Source organism: Acanthaster planci, linkage group LG12 (genome assembly GCF_054643075.1).
Source record: "Acanthaster planci isolate LZ-2023a linkage group LG12, COTS_SCS, whole genome shotgun sequence".
NCBI classification, from domain to species: Eukaryota; Metazoa; Echinodermata; class Asteroidea; order Valvatida; family Acanthasteridae; genus Acanthaster; species Acanthaster planci.
The window spans coordinates 1,176,914-1,201,510 of NC_141788.1; the positions used below are offsets into that span (position 1 = coordinate 1,176,914).

Consider the following 24,597-nt stretch of genomic DNA (forward strand, 5'->3'; position numbering starts at 1 on the left):
TTAAACAAAAATTTATAAAATTTTAACAAAAACACTAGAAATACAAAAGGCAAATAGTATTGGTCATAAAGAACACAAACGTACAGATGCAAGTAAGGTTTAAAAAGAAGTGTTAAAATAAATACAGGTAAGTAAAACGTTCAATCTTAAAAACGGAAAGCAATCTTGTAGATCTTAGCTGGACTATACGAAACTCTTCCAGGTTTTTGCCTCGGTGAGTGCAGAACTTCGATAGTATTATTCTATTTGATAGTGGGGATCTTTAAAGTGGCATTTGAATTCCGTCTAGAGACTTAATGTTTTGCAAAATATGAGAAGAAATCGGCCATATTTAGGAGGCATGGAATTCAAACATTTCAAGACAAAAACTCCTTTCTTGTAGGCTAGTCTTTTTAAAACTGGAAGCCAGAGTGAAGTAATATGTCAGCAGACAGAGCTATAAATGGGCAGTCCAAAATTAAATAGCATGGTATTTAAAATCATTAAATGGTGTCTTTTTTTTAAACTATGACATTTTCTTCATTGGCCTTTGCCCTTTGTATTAAAGATGTTGCTTTTTCTATATCGGGATTTTTTTATTTTCAATCCTGAAAAGCGAAGTTAATGTACCATTAGTACCCTTCTAGAGCACAAGCTGGTATTTAAATTTTGATTTTGAAATAGGCTTATAGACCTCTGACTAATAGGACAGTGCCTCACATGTTTCTAGCTGCAGGCCCAAACCGTTTTGGGCAAACAGGAAGTTTCCGCTGTGACTCTCCTGAACTGGGAGGCGGTCCTACGTGTGCAGGGATGCTGTTCTGTTTACCAGATCCTTATGGTTGCTCGTGTGCTGCTGGATACCAGGGAATCGACTGCAATGAAAGTAGGTTTTAAAATGGACACCATTTATACCTTGCTATTGTATTGAACCATCCATACAAGAATTTCATACGATCATCATTAGTAATAAACCAGAGTCATATTTTACGTTCACTGCAGACTTGGCGTCTAGAGTTAAGTGGCGTAGATGAAAATTTGAAAAGCGGAGGTGGGACAATGATACAGTATGACTGTATATAGGGGTCACTGTCTATGATATCAATATACATCTGTAATATGTACTTAGAATGGCGTATTTTTGGCTTTTCAAATAGTTTTTTGTATTGAATACAATTTAATCGTTGATAGTATGAAAATTCTTTACAATCCACATTAATTTTTTTTGTTAACCCCAAAAGTGCGAGAATGATTCATTAGCCCATCCCCCACCTTAAAAGTTGGGGGCGGGGATGTGTACCCCCATCCACCCGGGATTTACGCCCATGTTAGAGTTAATTCTTGAACAGGGTTAAGCTCCAGTGTTTCTGGTCATTTATTAAATCCTCGGACGATTTACAGTACAACACGTTTAAGTTTTTCTTTCTTTCAGAGGTATAACCATCACTAATGAAATCCAGTATTTCGTCGTCTGAATAAAAACCTGAACGAATCCCACTATCTAATTAGTTGGTTGCTGGCCGCAAGTCATGGAATTATATATTTAATTGTTGCGTTGAACAGTGACTGTTTAGTGCTCACCTAAGAAGATTGAATGTTGAAGCACGGTTGCGACTGTTGGAGCATTTTGTGGCAATTTTACGCCAGATTGAGAAAATGAGAGGGCGACTTGTGCACGGAGATGATTGGTTCCCGCTTTGCATGACACAAATATTGACTGTTTGGAATACATAAAGTGCAGTTGATATGGTAAAAAAAAAATGAATTTCCCACTCTGCTGGGCTTTGGGTCGAGATATAGAACATTCTATTCGTCACTGAATTAATCCGGTGAAGTCAATTAGTTTGTAAAACCAATTTTACCCAAGTTTGTGTGCTTGTGTGAGAGCCGCGACCGTACCTTCCACGAGCACTTGGAAGTACACACATCTTTGTCTCTGTGAAGAACCCAGAAACAATGGAAGAATAAACTGTATCTTAGACATCGACAAAGGAGCCGCAATTGTGACTATACCACGTTGCGCTTGCAGTACAAAGACAATGAATATTATACGACCATCATTTCATATACGCACATTTATAATTCAGTGACCAGTCATGAACAATCCGGCAATCAGATGACAAGGCTTTATTTGGATAGATGCTGTCTAAAAATCAAAATTACATTTTGATCACTTAGTTATAACCACATCTTGTGTTACAGCGTGTGATGATGGTTTCTACGGAGCAAACTGTGCGCAGGTTTGTCACTGCAAGGACGGGGTATCATGCAACGGAACAACGGGAGAGTGTCCCGGAGACTGCGCACCGGGATACACGGGCGTCAATTGCCAAGGTTAAACAGAGAGAAGATTTAAGTACAGTACTGTTGTCCAAAACATTTCATGAGGGTCTTCAACCCACGACATTTTGTTTGTTAGTAGGGGATTTACAATGTAAATCTAACATATACATATATTCGCAGGTACCGCCCTATGTTAAAAAAACAGCTCATGAAATATTTAACGTAGCATTCGACGAATTATTATAATATCTCATAAGCAGGTTTTTGAGCACAAGAAAATTCGGAATCGGTTTTGCAACTCTGCGTGTGTTTATTTCATAAATTATCGAGTCAAGGGCAATGAATATTAATTTATGAGCTGACTATTGTCAGAAAAATTCTTCACCATTTCAATACATCCGATTTCAGCTTCAAGCACGGATGACTTCACGTGCATCACCAAGCCCCGTATTGATATCTACAGCGAAGACACCTTCATCGCCGGTTATCTCCACGGCAGTGACGGAACGCTGTCTTTTGCTCGGACCATTTACACGTACACTGGTGGAAGAGAAAAACCTTTGTCATTGCCGTTACCACAGACGCACAATATTGAACAAGTTAGTTCGTACCAAGACGATAACGTCTTTTTGCTCAAAATGCCCCTGTCCGGATTTACAACAAGAATAGGGGCTTTTGCGTGTGTACTTACCAAGGCCGGAGGTGACGTTACTAGTGTGCAGACTGTCGTCATGAGCAATAAAGGTACGGCGATGAAAATATCAGAATCTAAAAATGAATGTATACGCCGAGTAATAATTCAAAACAGCAAAAGTCTTAGTGAGAAAATTAATAGCTCTACCCAATTTCCTCATAGATGCCCCACTTCATAATTGATTGTGAAAGAGAACTTTATTCCAGTTATGGAATATGACTATATTGCTTTTTAATTTGAGACTTTAGTGATTAGATCTGTGTCCACTTTTGGCCGGGTTACACTGAAGCAGGAATACGTTTTCATTCTTTAATTGCGTCTAATCGGCATCCAGATCGAAAAGGAATTAAAATAGAATTAGAACACGCATGGCAAAATTCTCCGTCCTAGTGATAGATGTGCCGATGTGCAATTTTATTCGGGTGAAGTTTGTTCATTCATCAGTTGGAGAAAAAACTGCCCTGTTAGAGTTCTCAATTTCTTTGGAGATGGACTGGAGTTGATGATTATGCTCAAGATTTTTATGCTCACTTAAAAATAAGGCACAAACTTTATCGAATTTTGACTAACCGTCTGTAAACCAAGTCTCCCAATTTAGCCCTGGTAAGGAACTGAATAATTGATACGTGATCGATTGTTCTTTTCAAACGTTTAAATATGCCAAGCTGAAAACTTTCCGATTATTGCGAAACAATATGTAGTGCTTCTTTAGGGAGCTTAATGAAATTGCTATGTGTCAAGATTTGTGTTTCTTTGTAACGTACGCAGGGTACCGGAACACTATTTCGTCCATTTCAAAATAGATACTTTCATCATGGATATGATTAATTAATGACTCTCTGCCTTGCATAATCTTGTAAATTATCCACAGCTGATTTTCTCCCTACCCTGGTGAGTCAGACAGTCAACCTGGGTGACGCAGTCAATCTGACCGTTACTGTAACCAACTCATCCCGTAACTACACTCGCTGGAGAAAGAACGGCGGTGGGGTCATCAACAAACGAAGTAATCGTACATTCTATGATCTTGGAACCGTTGATGGCTCAAGTACTGGGATCTATGAAATCCATTTTGCTGGGGAACGTAGCAATGGAAGGCAGGCGCTCATGCGGTTGATTGTCAGAGGTATTATCACTCACTTCATGTCTAACCTTGCATTGTTAACAATCAATTAAGCTCCCGCAATTTTTAACGAAATTTGTGGTCGGTGAATGTGAAAGGTTTCATGGAAAAGATAGCACAAATCGCTTCTATAAACAGTTTGCAAGCTTAAGGTGAGACTGAGTACTCTGAAATGTAGTTATTAGTGTTTTTCATTTCGTAAAATTTACAGTGCTAGATTTCATTACTCACAGGATGCCATAAGAATAAATGGAATCCACCGTTGTGTGAAAGAGAGTGTCCAACCTGTTTCAATGGCGGTGTGTGTAGAGACTGGACTGGAGACTGCATTTGTCCGCCTGGATTCAGCGGCTATTTTTGTGAAAAACGTAAGGTTTTGAATTCATTAATGTACTGAATTCATAAATCTGAGCCACACAGTGTTCTAGCATACGCCATGGCGCATGGTGCTGTCTAGTACTCGGAGCGTCTTGGGCTTCCGTAGGCAAGTCGTAAGCATTAGGTTAGCAAACTTCAGACAATGCCTTTGTGGTGTTTTATTCGACCACTATGAAAAATGCTCTGATAATATAGATGTGTATGTATGGGCTTATTCAAACTTGGAGGTAAATCTTTTAAACAAATAACTGTCACAATTAACAAGTTCCTCATAAAGTTTAAGATTTTTTAAAAGATGTTTCTTTTGAACGTATTTGTAAACATTTTTTTTTAATAATGATAAATGTGCACTTCAATTTTTGTGAACCGTCTTTGTTTTGTTAGGGTTTCCAGACATGATGATTCCCTGGTATCCAGTCGTGTAACTTTGTGACATGGGATTACGCCCCCTTTGCGGGTGTCCATGCCTCTCTGGCAATCCCCCTTCAAATTAATTAAACAATTTTTTTTATACAAGTCACAGTTGAATTCCTTACAGTGCACTTTTCAAAATGTGTAAACCTAGGTGCCCACTAGATTTTTCAACCCAGTAGCACTGAGCTTTGTTCCTAAATGAAACAAGAGGTAAAATGTCGCATGAAACATTTCCCCCGCCTGAGTGAGCACTCCCTGTCGGCACAATGCTGAAAATAATGCTGAACAACACGAATAACAATGAATATTTCCGCTGCCGGCACTGATTTTTATGCAGTGAAAAATTAAACAGGTATTTTGTGGTTAAAAGCAACCATTTTGTACCAAGGTATCCTGAACATAAGAACAAATTTGGAAAAGTTTCCGGAAGAATTCCTCTTGATGGGCCATGTGATGTTGGTGGCGAGCCTGACGTTTGTTTTGTCGGAATAATCATCACCAGGCCAGGAAAGCAGAGTAAACATCGCGTTTTTGCAACTTCGCTGGTTCAGATTGAGGGACGCTTTATTTAAGGCACAAGTTAAGTTAGTTGATGCCTCGCCCAGGTTGGACGACGTCTACATTACACTGCGACTAACGTCCAGGGTTGACAGTCCTTAAACTATGCGAAATTTTTTCAACACTTTTTTGCCCACATTTTTACCTGACGAAATGTCGTTCACAAGTGCCTTGTATCCTGAATTCCAAAAATGCTGTGTTGAAATTACTAAATACGCCCGCAAACAACGTATTTTGGGGAACCTTCTGCGAAACTATCCGCTTTCCGTCGTGATTCGCTATCAACATGCATGTACCTGACATAATGTACATGTACAGTTCACGTTCGCCTATCGCGGTACTCGCACATGCGCGAAATGCATGGTAACGGAGTGACCCTTACGCATGCGTGGAGGAGCCGTGGGCGTGATGAAGTTTCGCAGAATTTCCTCCAAAATACGTTGTTCGTATTTTAAGCTGTCTTCGTCATGTAAAAATGTGAAACAAAAGTGTTGGAAAAAATTTCGCACAGTTTTCAGGACTTTCATACCCTGGACGTTAGTCGCAATGTAATGTAGACGTCGTCCAACCTGGGCTAGTTGATGCCATGAAAAATTGATAGGAAAACTCATCTGCTATGTCCTGTTTTCTCAGTTGATTAGTAAAACGAATTTCTCTGCCATGGTCCTCAGCGGAAGGTCCCAATCGTTTCGGACAAACAGGAAGTTTCCGCTGTGACTCTCCTGAGCTGGGAGGCGGTCCTACGTGTACAGGGTTGCTGTTCTGTTTACCAGATCCTTATGGCTGCTCGTGTGCTGCGGGGTACCAGGGAATCGACTGCAATGAGCGTAAGTTATAAACCAGTACTTTTTTGTTCAGAGAGTAAAAAGAAGTCAACTTTTGATGATTTTCAACGATATTGTTCCAAAATGTTACTTTCATTTCCCGAATACCCCTTCCATTTGTGGTATATTTGTTTTGAAAGTTGTCCTATAGAATTTCTTACGTATATTGACTTGGCGAGCGCGTGCACGTATGTTCGCTCCCTTGTGCACCACTTAGTTGAGGGTTAGCGCCTGCATGCGCACTCCGTCACTCTACTGTGGATTTCGAGGCAGGCGACGTAAAACACTGTTACCACAATTCTTTCAGCGAATGGACTCCATAATTTATTTTTAACAAAATACAAACAAAATTCACGGAGATAACTAAATATTGGTCAGACAACATTAAACCAGCGTATTATAATGAAAACCAGTTGCACAAAATTTGAAGCAATTCTAAAAAAGTGATTAAAAAAATAAATACCATCAGATTTGAAAGGTAATACGTCCACGGTCTTTCCCATTTTAAAACAACTTCTCCAGTGTATCCAAACAAACGAAATAAAGTGTCATGTGTATTGTAGCGTCGCGCCCCTCCGACGAAGGCGAGGGCGCCCTCCTCATCGAGGCGCGACGCATCGGACGGCACGTACCGGAGAGTCCCTGAGCGGCTAGGGACGAGTCCGTTGGGACCGAAGTATACCGTCCCCCAAGATAGTTCAACGATCTCTGGTCCTCGTTGAGATGATGCCTTATCTGATTGGCCAAAACTTAGTGACGCAATCTGGACAGACATGACTGGTATTGGCAGCCAAAAGAGCCAAAATTAATTTTAATAAAAATAAACAATTAGGCCTACGAGCAAACAGAAACTTCTTATTCAAAAATCTAAATAACAAAACACAAAACAAACACCAAAAACCATTTGAGAAACAAATTATTAAGATGTTTAATTAAAAAGAAATAGAATTTATATGTCTGTCACAAATCCTCCTAAAAGGCCTTGGAATTGGTACCTTTGAACCAAAACTCTGAAAAGAACGACTCAGAGAAAATAAAGGACCAAACACGATGAAATATAGTTCAACACATTTAATATATGAGTCCCCCTTTAAATACTACTAATCACACAGTTCAAACCTCGAAGAGAACAGATCAAAATTAAAAGATACTGATGGGCACTTGTGGTCTTTGGTCAGGATCTCGGTTTGAGGCGGGTCCCGCTGTCGTCCCCGGGGTTAGGTGTCATCCTGGCACGGCACATCAGTGGGGGAACGTCTACCCGCCAACCAAGACCCCAGTCCAAGATAAAAAGCCCTATTTGCAATTCAAAATCAGTTTCGATTAAATACAGTTGACTACTTTTAAACGATTTCTGACCAATCACTTTCACTACATTTCCAAGTTTCGGGTTATCGCTTGAATAATTTACCACAGCGTTTAGTTTCTAAAGATCTCCTAAAACATTACGATGTTGTGTTCGCTTTTAATCAAACAATTGCTTGAACATACTTTATTTCATCATGGTCCTGTGAACTACAACGTTCTTTCCAATAAAAGATTGACAACCCTTCACAGAATTTTGTTGCAGTTTTTATACAAAAGAAAATACTTACAGGCTATATCAGGTAACCTGGCATGGCTGTCAGATGTGGGCGACGAGATGACAAGACTTCTAGACTGCTGGCATTCTCACTGGCATCTTGGTGCTCTCAAGCTCCTCAATACGACACAGTACTTGCGAAAACGAACCCAATCCCCGACCAAACGCATCTGTCCAACCTGGGGGATGATCGGGTCAGACGGGCCTCTAATGCCCCGATGTAGTGCCAGCAGTCAATCTCGTCACCAAGTGCCGAGCCGACGCCCTTGCGAAAACGCAATGCATTATCCCAAATTCCTTAAAACCGTACCAACTAAACTGGAATGGTTGCGGCCAATGAACATTCTTTTCTTATTGTCCGACAATTGTCTACTGACCAGAGTCCAGTCCATACTTTTCAACCATTCACCAAGTATTTAATATAAAGTCACAGGCACTGGCCTCAGCATTTCGTCCGCCAGTTCAGTTCAATTGAACCCAACGTTCTGGAATTTAGCACAATTTTAAGTTAACAAAACACGGCACATTTCTATAATAAAACAAAAATCCCTTAAATGAAATCAAACTGTGACAATGTCACAAACATTACTTTCACCAAAAATAAATAATCACGGGCAAATAACATTTTCACATCAAAATGTAAATGGTTAAACACAAACAAACTCTAAAACATTTATAACAGAAATAATTTAACAAATAAATAACCAACATCTGAAAATAATATGCCCCCAAAAGCTCCCAAAATGAAAACAGTAAATGAAAATACAAAATAATTGAAATAAAAAAAACTGTCCAAACCAAAGGTCGCCAGCAGTTTACTTCAATTTTTCACAACAAAACAAAACACAAATCATTAAAAGAATTCTGAAACAAATTTGGTTCCAACTTATAATACTTTATTTTTTGTAAAATTAATTTTGACCCTTTTGGCCGCCCGGTTTTTTTTTTCAAGTTATTGTAAATTAAATATTTTGCACGAGAATAAATTGTCCGTAGTAGTGCATGTATACGTTTATGAGCGTTGATGGAGTACATGTACATGTACTGTACATGAACGCGCATATGTCCCACATAAACCATGGCCGAACGGCCGACAGTCGGAGCCAAAATTGAAATTGATCAATTTAACAAAGGACAATTCGTAATAGCTTAAACAGACCATGGTAACCGTTTTCAAACACTCTTTAATTATTAATTAACATATGCAACACGTGTGGAAAAACTGAAGAACAATTCAAACTTTTTACGATCGGAAATATAATGTGCACAGACATTTTTCACCCCATTTCCTCCCAAATGCTATATATAATTTACAAGAAACATATCACAAAATGAAATCTGAGGCCTGATTATATTTCTCTGGTATAACCAGTAAACTTGTGCACTGTGCGGAAGATCTCTGCAGATGAATATTGGAATAGTTGTTTGCTGGCGAGCGTCGAGTGACCACAACTTTACCACATTTTAGCGCATGCGCACAAACTAAGTTGAAGGAGGTAAACATGCGGTGCGTGGTGCGTTCTGCGTGTAGCATCGCACTCAGACTCATGACCAATCTGAGAAATATGGAAGAGCTGCGAAGCACCGTGATCAGAATATCGGCAAGAATATCATATCAAATCAGTGCTCTAAAATATGTCAGAGCACTGATTTGATATTATATTCTTGTCGATATCATGACCTGGTTCGTAAGTGTGACTACACTTCAGTTTAAACCACGTCCACTGCACATGCACTGCACATGGCGTTGCATGCATCGATCGCCGTTTACGTGGAACCGGAAATTAACGTGCAACTTCAGCGACCGTCCAATGGGAGCCCGAAAATCGTGGCAAAGTTACTTATGAACCGGATAGGGATTGAGTAAAGAATATTGACAAAAAATAATATATAATCAGTGCTCTGAATTATGTAATTGCCGAGCTTTCGGTAACTGGGTACGCACCTTTCAACGTGCGAGTCAACACTTATGCTAAGCTTTGCGTATCCGCCAAAATCGCTCCGAGGGCAATGCTTTGTTTTGCGTTTGCCGAACGCTACGCGCACGTGTTTTATGTTAATGGAGTCGATTTTTATTGGAGTCGGGTTTATTCTGTAGCTGCTATTTTATCACGAAATTATTGCTACATTATTATATTGTAGTGTGTGATGATGGTTTCTACGGAGCAGACTGTGCACAGGTTTGTCACTGCATGGAGGGAGTGTCATGCAATGGAACAACAGGCGAGTGCCAGGGAGACTGCGCACTGGGTTTCACGGGCATCAATTGCCAAGGTATAGGCCTAATTTACTTTACCTTTCTCTGTTTTGTCCTTATAAAAGAACAGCTCTCACTTTAGCATGATGGTGCACAGATTGTCAAATTAACATGTTGTTTACTTTTAGTTTGTGACAATAACACATACGGGCATGACTGTCGACTCTGTCACTGCATGGAGGGAGTCTCATGCAATGGAACAACGGGCGAGTGTCACGGTGACTGTGCACCAGGATTCACAGGCATCAACTGTCAAGGTAATTGCAGTCATTTTGTCTGTTTCTCCCAAAAATTATAACATTGAAAAGTACATGTATACCGAATAGTGCATGGGACATTATACAAAGAAAAGGTGAACTTGGGAAAACTAATCCAATTCAACAGTTTGTATGTCTAACCACTACAACCCCTGCAAAAATGGCCTAATGTATAGGTGCAATTCGCCATGTCAAATGTTCATGTTGTCTGACATTGGAGGTCATTTAGCGAATTTTGCCCGTTCCGTTGGTTAACAAGCGTTGTTTTCTTTCTAATCGCAGAGAAATGCCTTCCATTTAACGGAAGTAAGGCATCATGCCACACAACCTGCACAGATTTCCTAGGTAAAGACATTTTCCATTTGTCATAGGTTGTGTCTTTCACTGTCTTTGATAACAACATTTTCACTGTCGAAAGAGCATTGTTTCATGAATTAATATGGCCATAGCAAGGTTCCGTGAGGCCTTTGCAGATGTCGTTGCTATCTCGCTTTAGTTATACATTGCATGCAAGGGAGTTACACACAATGTGGATGGTGATCAAGGGGAATTGCTTTTTATTTCAAAAGGTAGAATGAAGTTAGTAGGTATAAGCTCATATCTGTACAGAATTACCTTCAAATGCTTTCATTTGGGTTTAGACTGTGCGAGATTTAAAAATCAATTCTCATAACAATATAAAGTACGCGATACTACACAATCAGTAGTGCCAATCAAAGCGCCCATCTCTGCTCTCGCGTATAGATAATTCTTGCCTTCACCTTATATCATGCACAATGTTAAGTAAAGAGCTCATCTGCTGAATTGTCGTTCCATGCTTAACCCCAAAGGATCAACGCGTGCAGCCCAGTGACTTCTTCTGCCTTTATTAATCTTACTCATGGTATTGATTCAGCTCTCTTCACTTACAAAAGTCCCAGAAGACTGTAGTTTTTTTCGGTTGTTATCTGCTGTTATCATTGTACATTAACACGCTCATCAACTTGATTAAAATTTTTTCGTGAATTTAGGTTGGGCTTACAAGTTTAGATTTAACACAGTCATTTCTCTCCGCGCTATATAACTTTTCAAATATCGAAGGTGTTTCAGTTACCATTATCTAACTTTATAGATCCTGCTATGAAGTCCTTTGCACCGCAGAATGTTGCAATCATCAGTACCCTCTCGAATAAAATGAACAAAACGTTCACATGGCATCCAGTGAATTGCACCAACGGCATTGGGATAGTGAATTACGTTTATATGTTGAAAGAGTACGGGAGTCGTCAGGAGCCAGAACCAGTACGGATCGACAGCAGCTTGGTCTCGGTACCTGTCCCATTATGCGGCGTACCTTATGAATTTCAGGTGGCTGCTGAAACCACCAAAGGCATCGGACCATTCAGCTCTACACACTTTTCAACTTACTGGAGTGGTACGTTTCAAGTTATTGCCTTCCTCAGATGGATTACATGATATCATCGGCATAAATTCCTGGGGTGGACGGGTATATACCCCCCTCAAAAAAAAAGACTTTAAACCACTGAAATGGATTGAATATATATTTTATAAAAGGAAAGCGATTTTTAAAAGCCATAAATATTGCCATTCGGAATACACATTACAGGAGAACATTGACATCATGGACATTGACCTTTAGTGTCATATATGGTGTCACTCCCCGGGCTCATCCCGCTTTTCAAATCTTCCTGGCTGGGCAAGTCATCCCCCACTTTTCCTTATACCCCACCCCCCCCAGAATTTCTGGCACAAATTTCGTCTCTGTTTGATATTTTACTTCGAGACTATGAGATGTAGATTTTTTTATAACACTTCGTTTGGCCTTGTTATCCTTTAACGAATACTTGTCCCCATCGAATATGTACTGGTGCATTTGCAACTGAAAAAGATAAGAAAACATTAGTCGTCCAGCAAAGCACCAAAATTACCGTTTACGTCCATTTTGCCCTGTTTGGTTATACTTAATTGTCTCTCGCGATTGATTTCCTGAGAACATATGGACTAGATTGAGTGATTAAGTGATGAACTGTTGAAATAATTTTAACAATCTCCCCACAAGACACCAGTAAAACAGAGAAAGCATGACTGACAGATTTCTCATATTAGTAATTTCTTTTTTACTCACTTGTTATAGCCCCAGATGCCGTTGCAGCACTTACCAACCAGGGAACCAGTAAAAGTGGTATAAATCTCTCGTGGACAACATCCGGAACCAGCCAAAACTACTCTTGTCCTGCATTTGACTATCTGGTGACCTTTACCCTCAAAAAGCTGGATCATTGCGGCGAGGTTCATAACCAAAGCGGATTGGTCAACACAACTAACACAAGCATCTCTTTACAGGGACTAAAAGCGTACTCTATATACGATGTGTCTGTTACACCACGAAATGATATTGGAAATGGCTCATCATCGCCGCTGCAGATAACAACAGGGGAAACAAGTAAGCTTATTTGCAAACTGTTCTTATGTTCTTTATTCAACAGTTCACATTGGCGGCTTCAACTGAAGGCCACATATTACCTTGCATAGGAACCTTAATCTGGAATATTTTTACGACTTCCCTGCGAAAGTAGTATATAAATAACTTATTAGTTTACTGAAATTTAGCAATAATACGATTCCTATTTAGTTTGTGGTTTAAATATCAAAGTTATTCCTTTCAATATCATTAACTGTTCAATCAATTATGGTTCATACAAGGACCAGGGGCAGCACCTGAAATCAACAGCAGTTCATCAACAATTAACAGTATCACGTGGACATGGAACACAATCCCTTGTGGGAAAAGAGGAGGCAAGATCATTGGCTATCAAACACGTTTGAAAAGATCGAACGTGAGAGTTGATAGAATGAATGTTTCGACTACGTCAGTGACATACACTGGACTGCTAGCCTGTACACAATACACAGTGAGTGTCTGGGCTTACACGAAAGCAGGGAGAGGAGAGCGGTCCAATGATACACGACTAACGAAGACTGATGGTGAGTACTTGTTCTGTTTATGTTCGATATTTGCATGGAGCTCTACAAGACGCGTTTGTTCTTAGCACATGGCCTATATATTGGTCTAGTGCAATGGACTCGACGTTTAAAAAACCAATCTGTTTCATTAACCCTAACACTCCTCAGTCCTCCAACAGGAGGATTGAGGAGTGTTAGGGTTAATAATTATAAAGGTGTAGCGTGCCTCATATTTTTTTTAATTCACAAAAGCCCATCATTATTCGTGTTCGCCAAAAAGCGCATTTTTGTTTGCAGGTTAATGTTTTTCAACAAGGAAAACAAGTTTTATTATTTATTATTAATTTAATACCCCATGTTGATTCCATTGGATTCATACAGTACCGGAACCCGTCTTAGATTTAAATGTTGTCGGCCACATGATGTCGCCTAGACGGGATGAATTCCACGTTCATTGGACGGCTCCGGGAGGTGATTGCTGTGCAACATCTTACAACGTATCTTACGAACTCATCGAGTTGGACCATTGCGACTCGGAATTGACTTCTCCAGCAACGACTGCATTTGGAACAGTCAAGGATATCAACGTGACGATTCGCCTACCCGCTCATTACTCAAAGTACCGTGTACACGTTGCGCCTATCAACGGTGCTGGGGAAGGTAACAGAGCCTTCATCAGTATAAACACTAGTGAAAGCAGTAAGTAATGTTCTTGTTTTGAATTTGCTGAGACCCGTAATAGGTTCAAAGTCTTTTGAAGTTATGAATTTCACCTTAGAATTTTTTTTGGGGGGGGGGACAAAGTTGCTATTAGTGACGTCTTGGATGCAACCCAGACATGAACCACAATCAGTGTTGCTGATGAAGTATTAAAGCACGGGGTTTTCTGACTCATCTTAGCTTTATCCAAAATCAGCTCTCCATTTGTCAGCTGATAGAGAATTCGATCTTTTGCAGCACCAATTGCAGCACCGGTTCTTCGAAGTGCAGCGTCCAATGACAGCATCACATTTTCCTGGGATCCAATTCCGTGTGGCAGTAGACGAGGGAACATCACACACTTCGAGTACAGATTTCGAGGATCAGGACCACAGGGAAAAGATAAAGCTACCAAGAAGAAAAATGTCACGGAGCGATCGGTTACTTTTCGTGATTTATCACCATGCACCAACTACTCAATCAGAGTTCGGGCATATACGAGCATAGGACATGGACCTTGGACAAACTGGACAGTCCAAGACACGGTCATTATTGGTAAACACCTTTTGCAGTTCATTTCGGAGTTCGGCTTCCTGCTAAAATAACGAAAAATATCTAAATTAAGAGGATCCATTTTAATCAACATTTTCATTTGTTTTTTTTTTTTTAATTTTATTTGACTTGAGTTTGAAGACTGTAAACGAAGTCAATCTTAAACAAGCATCCCTTCAATGTTTTAATAAGAAGGGGGATCAGGGGGGCGGACGTGTGAAAGCTCGATGGGTTTTTATACACCCATATTTCATAGATATGTTTGAGTGCGTACCACCAACGAGACGTCATTAGGCTGCTTTTTAAACCAGTACTTCTGTTTTATTCGTGGTAATTTTTGCAACGTGAACATTAAAATGAAGACCAACACTTTTTTGAGGATGCAAGATTCTTTCGTCTCCTTTCAGATGAAATTCAGTCCTTTAACCTCCAGCCGTTCGAAAATAAAATCCATGCCTCCTGGATAACTGCTGGTGACGAAGACAACCCTTGCCCCGTGACGTCATACCTTGTTAGTTACCAACTTGTCAACCTGGAGCAATGTGAACAACAGAGCAATCCTGAGCTGATGAGTTGGGGAGTCGTGGTTGGCAGTGGTACCAACATCACTTCGGTACATGCTTACTCTACATACATCGTGCAAGTGGTACCAGCGAATAATGCTGCCGAAAAATTCATACAAATGGAGACCATTACAACAGATGAAGGAGGTAGGCCAATAGACCGTGTCCGCGGCGTCCCCAACTTCAGTCGTATTCCTGAACGCACAGTATAAATTTGAGAGCCGAAACGGGGTGGTACCAGGTGATTTGGGGGGTCGGAATGAAATCGTAGAATATAGCCTGGTTCTTTGAATTTAACGTTTTCCAATAAAACACTACGTAGGGGAATATGACTGAAATTGGGGACGCTGCGAATACGAGTGTGCCTCTCTGTCTATATTATGTGAAGTACAGGAATTAATTACTTTCGAACAGGTTCTACATTACTAGCAAGAGTTAACACATTGCCGAATAGGCAAATATAGATTCATAACGTTCTAATCGCAATCTAGCAAAGTCAACCCATTGCCAGCCTTGCAATATCAATTAACAGATTGAAACTCTTCACATCTTTTTCCATCATTTTCTTACAGTACCATTAGCTTCTCCTGAGCCAAACGAAGTGTTTATGTTCAATCAAAGTGTTCGAGTGTCTTGGTATCACATTCCTTGCGGCAAGAGAGGCGGTAACATCACCGGCTACTCGTACGAATTGCTAGACGTAACAGGATCTCTGGTAAATAAAGGCCACACTGAAGCAGACTCGGTCGTAGTTGACGGTCTGGCACAGGGGGCGTCCTACTCCTTTAAGCTGTGGGCGTCAACACGTGTTGGACTGGGACCCCCGATGAGCATCCGGTTGAATACTCCGATAGGTACTGTATATGAGATGACCGTGCGTGTTCATTGAGAGCAAAAGAAAATTGCATGCTCTTGTTTAATTATTTATTGATGGCAAAATATTCGCTTATTAAGTTTAAAAAAGGTTTCATCTCAAAGTAAATTCAGGTTATTAATTGAAACGAGTTGAAGAAGGGAAACCACTGTAGGGGCACATTGCAGGTAGCTTGTCCTCTATTTTTGATGAATTGGTCGTAACAATATGCAGGACCTTTTATCTTCTGCCCGGCTTGGCAGGAAATCCTTCACATTTCACATTTTTACACAATTGTGGTTACAAAGTGATATACGTGGAAAAATGTCAGTCAGACTAAGTGACGTTTTCGGTGTTTGCCCAGCTTAGATATGGGATCTTGGATCTGCGGAAGATGCACGCAACAGTACATGGGAGATTTTATCGATAAGGTTTTTGCAGCCAATGGAAAGACGAGCTACAGCAGCCATGACCGAAGAGTCTCAATTCAGACCTTTAAAGTACCCGACTATAAACTGTTGAAAGAATTATCGAATGAATTTTGCTTTTCTGTTTCAGATGCTTCAAAACCTCCAGTCGAGGCTAGTTCTGCAAATGCTGTTGTGGTTGTGGTCGTTGTCTTGCTAGCTGTGGTTTTTGTACTCCTTGTTGCTGTTATTGTCAGGCAAGTTCAATGGCAATTACTTTAGTGAAGATATAATACAATCCCAAGCGATAAATTTTAAGAGTTTTGAGTTTTTGTCACCCCCCAGGAAAAGACGACAGGAGCGAGAGAAACCACTGAGTGTAATTGCAGATCAGGATGAAGGTGTGTAAATTTCTTTTGGCGGAGGAAGAAGGTTAAATGGCAATACTGAACAATCAAAATTGAAATACATTTTAACGGTGTTCACAAAACATCCATACAGTGCATTATGCGACAGCTTATGCTGCAGAATGTTAACGTGAAGGTTACAATTATTGATATGACAGCAAACTTGTTGAAACAAACTACTCACTCGGCGGATTACCAATGTTCGGAGTTGGGGTCCAAACACGAAACCTTTTAATATGCAAATTTTCAGTTGGACTTCAGAATCTTCCGTCGACATCTGCTGCTAGATCAGCTGAAATATCCACTGATCAATCCCTGCCATCCGCTAATCTACCAAAGTCTACTGATGAGATGCCTGTTGGTAATGTCCCGTCCAAAGCTGGACCGTCCACAGCATCCACTGATTCACTAACACCTGGCCCATCCTCTAACGCACCTGTTACTAAGCCTAAACCCTATGTCAAGCCTTATGCCAAGACCAAATTGAAGGCATCAGCCAAGACCTCTCAAAGTTTCCCCCAAGTCGGTCCAGTGGCCATGGCACATCTAGCAGAATATATCAAGAGGAAGACATCGGAAAAGATCAGTGGGTTTCAACAAGACTACGAGGTGAGTTAAAGGAGCTATTATCATCTGGATTTGTCTTGATCTATAGTCCACCCTGCAACCGGCCCTATAGCTGGACCAAAAGAGGGCGCAGTTACCCCGGCTCCTTCAGTAGCAACCTACTGCACATCGCTGGTTCACGAACGACATTCAAACTAAGTATTGCAGTCGCATTGCTACCAACAAAATGAACGCTCTCGACTAACGGGGCTCTTTTCAATCGATGTGGGCGTGCCTTTGCTGGGTCGGGGGGTAATTTTAATTGAAAGGTTAACAGAATACCACATTGTCAAAGTGTACTTGGTAAGAATCAATTTAATTCTTAATGGCGCAGTAACAAGCACAATACCCCTTGCGAAAAATACGAACACAAAATAGCCGTTCTGTGTCAGTCATTTATCAGAGTTACAGGCCTGTGAAAAGGAACTGAAATCAACTTTTCCCCTGAATTTTTGTACTTTTCAAATGGAAGGGGGGGTGATATAATCAAAAAGAAAAAAAATTGAATACTGTAGCATACTGAAATGTTTGCTGTCGTACTTGGAGCTGTTATACGATAAGAAAAGTTGGATATAAAATTTCATCAATTGGATTTTACCTTTTTCTCTCTCTTACAGTCGATCCCAGGAGAACATCTCCACTCGTGGAGTGTGGCCAAACAAGATCATAACAAGAAGAAGAACAGATACAACAACATTTTGGCCTGTGAGTTTTTATCGCGCGCCACGAGATAATGTACGCCTTCAGTTTCCAAACTTCTGTCACTTAATAGCAACGCTTGATTCCTCCAGACAATTCTTGCACTGCGTTATTTCATTGCATTTATAGATAAACAGGATGCTATTCAACTTGCCTAGTGTGGCAAGTGCTTAGATTTTGACCAGAAGTGATGCCTGTAGAAAGCAGATAAAATGTAAACTTGTTATTATAATTTCTGACAGACGATCATTCTCGCGTTGTTTTGGAGTGTCTCGAAGATAATCCACAGTCAGACTACATCAACGCCTCCTACATCAATGTAGGTTAACTTCTACTCCAATCTTTTTGTGAAGATTGCATTTTCCTGAATGTTTGACTTTTCCATCCAAACTTCTAATGGTTTCTCGTGTTCTTTTGGATGTTTCCCATGTAGGGCTACAAGCATGATTCCAAATACATTGCCTGTCAGGGTAAGTAAATGTATTTCATGAATCGTGGGAATCAAGGCTTAAAAACTCACAAGAATACAATGCGCCTTCGTGCAGTTTCACTGGATTCTTTTTACTGCCAATAAAGTGCGTTCCCCTCTGCTGTTTATAGTAACAACACTACCAATGCTTTGGAAAAAAACAGCTCTCTTACTCGAGTAGGAACGAAGAGCAAAAAATTGTGGAACTTTCAAGGATCAGATACCTTATCCTTAATTAAACTGTATCCAAAGCCTTCAACTTTTATTACACTTTACCGATTTCCTAAGATTAGACCAGTGAGCCTACATTTTAATGTCAAATTTGTAACTGACATTCGTTGCAACACTTTTGAGACAAACAGGCAGTGACACGCTCATATGAAAACTTTCGAACTGCTGGGCTTAATTTGAAAAGAGGGTCTGATGAATATTTTGTAGGTCCTACCAAGGCGTCTGTGAACGACATGTGGCGCATGGTGTGGCAGGAGAGAGTTGGAAAGATTGTCATGCTGACAAACCTGATCGAGAATGGCAAGGTACTGACATAACCACAGTTATAATATCTCCCTCTGTGCCCTGTCCTTTCTCCAACAGATTTTTCTTTGAATCGTTACATCCACTTGACGCTAAATTACAGGTCTCATTGCTAAAGCAATAAAGTTCAAAACTGATGTCGTTTCTCTTCAGCTTACACTGCACCAAAATGACTCCCTTAGAAATGAAGGAGTATGGCAAATATTAAGTAAGATATTTGCCTTTTTGTGACATAATTCTTAGGGGAAATGTGAGCAGTATTGGCCGGACGAGGGTGGTAAAGACTATGGGGAACTGTTTGTACGCAAAGTGGACGAATCATCACATTCAAATTTCATTGTTCGGACTTTCCACTTGTCTAAAGTAAGTATATACATGTACAAACAATGAATCTTTGGTTTTTCCTTGTCACTGTATATATATAACACCCAGACACTTACCAGCAAAACTGTTCGAGTTCAAATATTCATTATACGTTAAAATATTTTTTCCATTATTCATATTTTTCACGATTGACAGCATGGCTAAGTGATAACTAAACTTCTTGTTTGATTTTTATTCAGAGCAGTGAGCCTGAGGGTGAATATCGTGAGTTGATTCATTTCCAGTACATCACCTGGCCAGACATGAAACTACCTGAATCCTCACCATTGCTTCGATTTATCATGAAGATCCGAGCGACAGATCTAGAGAGCACCCAACACGGACCTATCGTGGTTCACTGCAGGTTGATTATTTGGTGGTCTGTCAGGTTTTATTTGTGAAGAGCCACAAACATAGAGCTGGGTAGCTCAGTTGGTAGAGCACTGGTACGGTATTCCAGAGGCCGCAGGTTTAAATCCCGCTCCAGTCAATTTCTTCTAAACCTTTATAATCGTTCATAAGCACCTAGTCAGTTTCCTTACATGATCTGTTTCAGGTTTTATTTGTATATAAAGTGTCAAAGTCGAACTGAACTTTCAAAGATTTCTGTTACACACTTATTCTCGATTGTGTCTCATTGTCCTCTTCAGTGCTGGAGTTGGCCGCACAGGAACGTTCATCTCTGTGGATTCGATGCTTGACATGGCCGAGGCAGAGGGCCAAGTTGATGTCTTGAAGTTTGTCCGTGATATGAGGGAGCAACGCTTTCTCATGGTACAGACTTTGGTGAGTCATCGGTGTTTTGGTTGCCGGTTTTCCAGAATTCCACAGGGTTGTAGAATTAAATGAATGACAATAAAGCAGCGTACTGCTTCTTGAAAATTGTTCTGTGAATGGAATTTCTCTGAAAGAGATCATTTACCTTTCTTGGTTATCGTTTAAACAGGAGCAATATAAGTTCATTTTCGATGCTCTGTTAGAGTCCAGCCTGTCAGAGAACACAGCTTTCAAAGCTGATCAGTTCCATCAACATTACGCCAAACTTAAGAAGCGCGACAAGAGGACGGGCACCAACAGCATCCAGGCGCAGTTCCAGGCAAGTTGTATATTGAAGCTGTACATGTAACCTCTGCTCACTTGTCAAGCAAGATGACATTTATACCAAGAATTGGGAAATACGCCCTTTCTGTCTCTCATTACCTCTATAACCTTATTGTCAATTATCTCTTTTTTACGAGGATACACACATTGATTAAATTCAGGTTCGACTTGCAGTTCTAGAAATTCTATAATAACAACACCCAAGGGCAAAGATCGAAGCACCTTAACGACCCAACCACCTTTGAGACATCTGTAAGACTGTGTTGCTTTTGGAGAAAAAATTCATAAAAATCGTCCATCATTCCCTGTTTTTGTCGGACATTTTACAAGATGTTGGAGTCATTCACCGCATCGTGGAACGAAGATCAGTGTATTGGAGGGCGGAACGCCGCCAACGTTGACAAGAACAGATTTAAAGACTGCATTCCCAGTAAGTCAATCGGCAGAGAAAGTATTCAGCACATTTAACTGCGACACACATGAATTACTTCTTGTTGGTTTATATTGCAGCTGCCGTAAAATGGTATAGCCTTCACTAGAAAATTATGTATTTGTAACTTTTGTCTGCTCTTAGTGGCCAAGCATTCGAATGATTTCTTATTTCTTTCAAAACGTTTCATACGGTGCCATGCTTTTTTAATATGGATCAAATTAATATGTTTTTAAGAAAGAAAGACATATACGTGATAATTATATTCTAATGCGATAATATTTAATTTGTCCATTAGAGGATAATACTCGTCCCTATCTGATGACGAAAGGTGATGAAGGCAGTACCAACTACATCAATGCGACATTCCTGAATGTAAGCCTAAGGCATGATGCTTTACGTCATATATGTGCTGTGCATCCCGCGCAGAATGGTCATTCCATTTTATTGACCCACGATTGAACTGCCATTCTCCTGGTGATAATCGGAAACTACCAAACTTGCTTACTCCTCTGTGTTGCAGGGTCACAAAGGCAAGAATGCCTATCTAGCCACCCAGGCTCCCCTACCTAACACAGTGGGTGACATCTGGAGAATGGTGTTTGATTACAAATCATTCTGCATAGTCATGCTCAATTCCATAAACGATGACCCAAGCGTTGTCCAGTATTGGCCAGAGGACTGTTTACAGTTTGGACCTCTGACCGTTACACTGAAACGTGAAGACCAGCACAGTAGCGACATCATCATACGACAGTTTGATGTCTCCTATCCCCTTAGAAAGGTATGACTCTATGGTGTCTTAATCGGGCGCTATCGTAGGTATGAACTCAGTCGGGGACTATGACATAATACGATCCCATACCACTACGTTTCCTTGGAAATTATCAAACGCGTTTTAATGCACTATTGTCACAGTGCATACAGTCATAGGATAAGACCAATTTTAACCGGTAAATATACTTGAACTTTTAGAGTGACGAGGTTCAGAGCGTCTGCCAAATCCAGTACCTAGGCTGGCCCTCTAGGAAGGAGGTTCCCAACTCACCTTCTAGTCTCCTCAAGGTGCTGGAGGCTGTTAAGATGTGGACAAGGGACCACCCAGACGGACCCATCACTGTCCACTGCATGTAAGTGTCCGACAAGAGGAAAATAGCCTCTGTGCTACAAAGCTGTATATATTCACTATGGCTGAGGATTGACCAATCAATTCCAAATCTGTCTTTAGTGATGGTGTAGGATGCAGTGGAACCTTCTGTGCTTTGCTCTCTGTTATGGACTACCTCGAGAAAGAGAAGATTGTGGATGTATTTCAGGCCGTTAAAAAGCTGAGGACAACCCGAGCTGGGATGGTCAACACTTTGGTACGTTTGGAGGCAATTGCATCAATCCGAAATGATTTTGTGAATACATTTGAGACAATGTGACTTGAAATTAAAGCCCAAAAGATGTGTTTTTAAAGATTTATTCACCATTGAAATTTAACAGAAAAAGTATCATCAAATCAAATATCAAGTCATCTTACAACAATGTCTAACACTTTCATTTCAGGCGCAGTACCAATTCTGCTACCAGGTAGTTCAGACCTACTTGGATTCCAGCTCCATCTATGAGAATTACCGATAAATCATCAGTTGTTGAGAAAGCTAACGAAGACATCAGATTTGCAAGTCAGTCACTGTAACTTTATGTTATAATGCGATACACAGTCACTTTTCTCACAGACAAAATATAAATTGGAAAAAGGCCCCTCTAATTCAGAGCTTCGAGTCGCACCTTATTGGAAATGCTTGTCTTAGTTAAGTCGACTGATCGGTCAGCTGTGAATTTTGACCAACATCCACCCTTTAGCAATATTGATTTAGTTTCCATACAAAATCGTTAGAGTGACAAGTAAATAATTTCACTGATTTCCACGATTGAATAAATGTTTAAAGCCATATAATTGAACCATTCTGATGTAAGATTATACACATTAAATTAATGTACATCTTTATCATGAACATCGCCCCCTATATAGTGTTTATGGTGTAACCCCCCCCCTTTCCCGGCTTTGGGGGCCCTGTTCATAATTTTATATAAACCATCACGTGTATTTACAAAACCTAAGGAGTCGTAAAATAAAAGGAACTCATGTTATTGAACACATTGACAGAATATGCCTTAGATTTATACTTTAATAATTGATAATCGATACGTTTTGTTGTACTTAGACGTCTTGTTGACATTGAGGCGTAACTTCATAAGTATCCTACAATTTATAATGTAAGGTAATTCGGTGTTATTACTTATGTAAATTAATTACAGAAAGGTTGCATGCGTAAAAAATGGATTTTATTGTGGAGAGCAATAAGTTATATAAAAGACATGTTGAAAGTAACATTCTCTTTATATCTTTACCAAACTGTTTCATTATTTAAACAACAAATTACGATTGTTACGATTTGAGACTAACTGAAACCAACTACAGGAAAAAAAGCAGAAACTAAAATGAGATGAAATGAGGACTTATTAATTGAATGGAAATTACATTTTTGCACTTGATACCATTTTCAAGTGTCAGTGGCTTAATCTATACTCTGTAGAGGGTTTGCATGGCCGCCATCTTGCAGGCCAGTGCTTTTGTTCCACAGGGTGTGCACAAAGGAGGCTTCACTGTAAAATAAAAGCTTGCCCTGAAAGATAGCTACCACGCGAACCCTCTATTGTGCAGTATTGAACAATGTATATTAAGTTATGATAGTGCTGTTAATTAAATATTAGCCAGAGTGTGATGTTGTGTTGCACATTTTTATTCAAGAATGCATACATTTGTTGAAACAGAGTTCATTATGCAACTAAACACAAAGTGTGATTTTTTTTTCAGTAAATGACGCACATAGACCTTGCTGGATAATTGCTTTGTCTCTGTGGAACTCCCTTGTGCAACTGTTAAGTGAGTGTGGAAGTTTCCGACGATTTTTGATTTTTATTACGAATGCAAACATATTTGTATCTTGCATCTTATGCTGTTTTTGGCCCCACAAAGTAGTCCCCACTGCTGTGTTAGTGTGAACACACACACCGAAGCGTGTATTTGCCTGCAACTGGGGACCCCCTATTGTTCCTCTTTTGTTTGTACTTTAACTTTTTTAGAAGACCACCCATATGTTTTGTACACAGTTGTCAATCGGGGACCCTCTGTCAATCGGGGACCTTATTGTCCTCTATTGTTCAGGGTCCCCAATTGAATGCAGAAACAAACTCACACACATAAAGACCAAAATTAATGGTTGCACATTCCTGCTCAAAATGAAGTAGTTACAACAAGGCCTACTATACCCCACTTAAATACTGTACCAGGTTTATTAACAAAAATGTAAAGAGAATATGCACACAGGTGACAAGTTGTACACTTAACCTCGTTATTTCACTACAAAGCATTGGATAAGTAAGATTAAAGACGTCAGTCTGCATGACAGAGTGGTATACAGTGGTATGAACGGCTTTGAGTGTGGTTCTTAGTTGCTTAGAAAAACTGCTCTTTTATCTCTAAAGGTACTCACTCGCTACATCCAAAGCCAGCAGTGACTACAATGTACGAAGTGTTGACACAAGAGTT

The 24,597-nt window shown here is 40.1% G+C and overlaps 1 protein-coding gene across 3 annotated transcripts in view; it reads left to right on the forward strand.

Annotated features, from left to right (window-relative positions):
- Positions 1–24,474, forward strand: part of LOC110982817 (receptor-type tyrosine-protein phosphatase F-like) — a 29,139-nt gene extending 4,665 nt beyond the window's left edge. For 2 of the 3 annotated variants that reach the window (XM_087144343.1, XM_087144342.1), the window contains exons 5-37: positions 710–865; positions 2,182–2,313; positions 2,671–3,006; positions 3,828–4,082; positions 4,313–4,447; positions 6,101–6,256; positions 9,978–10,109; positions 10,221–10,349; positions 10,632–10,694; positions 11,461–11,763; positions 12,484–12,792; positions 13,053–13,334; positions 13,695–14,012; positions 14,271–14,567; positions 14,972–15,274; positions 15,700–15,981; positions 16,539–16,644; positions 16,733–16,788; positions 17,045–17,403; positions 18,018–18,105; positions 18,342–18,418; positions 18,533–18,569; positions 19,007–19,104; positions 19,346–19,465; positions 19,666–19,829; positions 20,116–20,251; positions 20,412–20,561; positions 20,897–20,996; positions 21,295–21,371; positions 21,520–21,780; positions 21,972–22,126; positions 22,225–22,360; positions 22,548–24,474. In XM_087144343.1, coding sequence (XP_087000469.1) covers positions 710–865; positions 2,182–2,313; positions 2,671–3,006; positions 3,828–4,082; positions 4,313–4,447; positions 6,101–6,256; positions 9,978–10,109; positions 10,221–10,349; positions 10,632–10,694; positions 11,461–11,763; positions 12,484–12,792; positions 13,053–13,334; positions 13,695–14,012; positions 14,271–14,567; positions 14,972–15,274; positions 15,700–15,981; positions 16,539–16,644; positions 16,733–16,788; positions 17,045–17,403; positions 18,018–18,105; positions 18,342–18,418; positions 18,533–18,569; positions 19,007–19,104; positions 19,346–19,465; positions 19,666–19,829; positions 20,116–20,251; positions 20,412–20,561; positions 20,897–20,996; positions 21,295–21,371; positions 21,520–21,780; positions 21,972–22,126; positions 22,225–22,360; positions 22,548–22,622 — 5,783 coding nt within the window. In that variant the 3' untranslated portion in view covers positions 22,623–24,474. The remainder of the gene's footprint in view (positions 1–709; positions 866–2,181; positions 2,314–2,670; positions 3,007–3,827; positions 4,083–4,312; positions 4,448–6,100; positions 6,257–9,977; positions 10,110–10,220; positions 10,350–10,631; positions 10,695–11,460; positions 11,764–12,483; positions 12,793–13,052; positions 13,335–13,694; positions 14,013–14,270; positions 14,568–14,971; positions 15,275–15,699; positions 15,982–16,538; positions 16,645–16,732; positions 16,789–17,044; positions 17,404–18,017; positions 18,106–18,341; positions 18,419–18,532; positions 18,570–19,006; positions 19,105–19,345; positions 19,466–19,665; positions 19,830–20,115; positions 20,252–20,411; positions 20,562–20,896; positions 20,997–21,294; positions 21,372–21,519; positions 21,781–21,971; positions 22,127–22,224; positions 22,361–22,547) is intronic. The other variant, XM_087144344.1, reaches the window with a different exon arrangement.
- Positions 24,475–24,597: the final 123 nt, after the last annotated feature.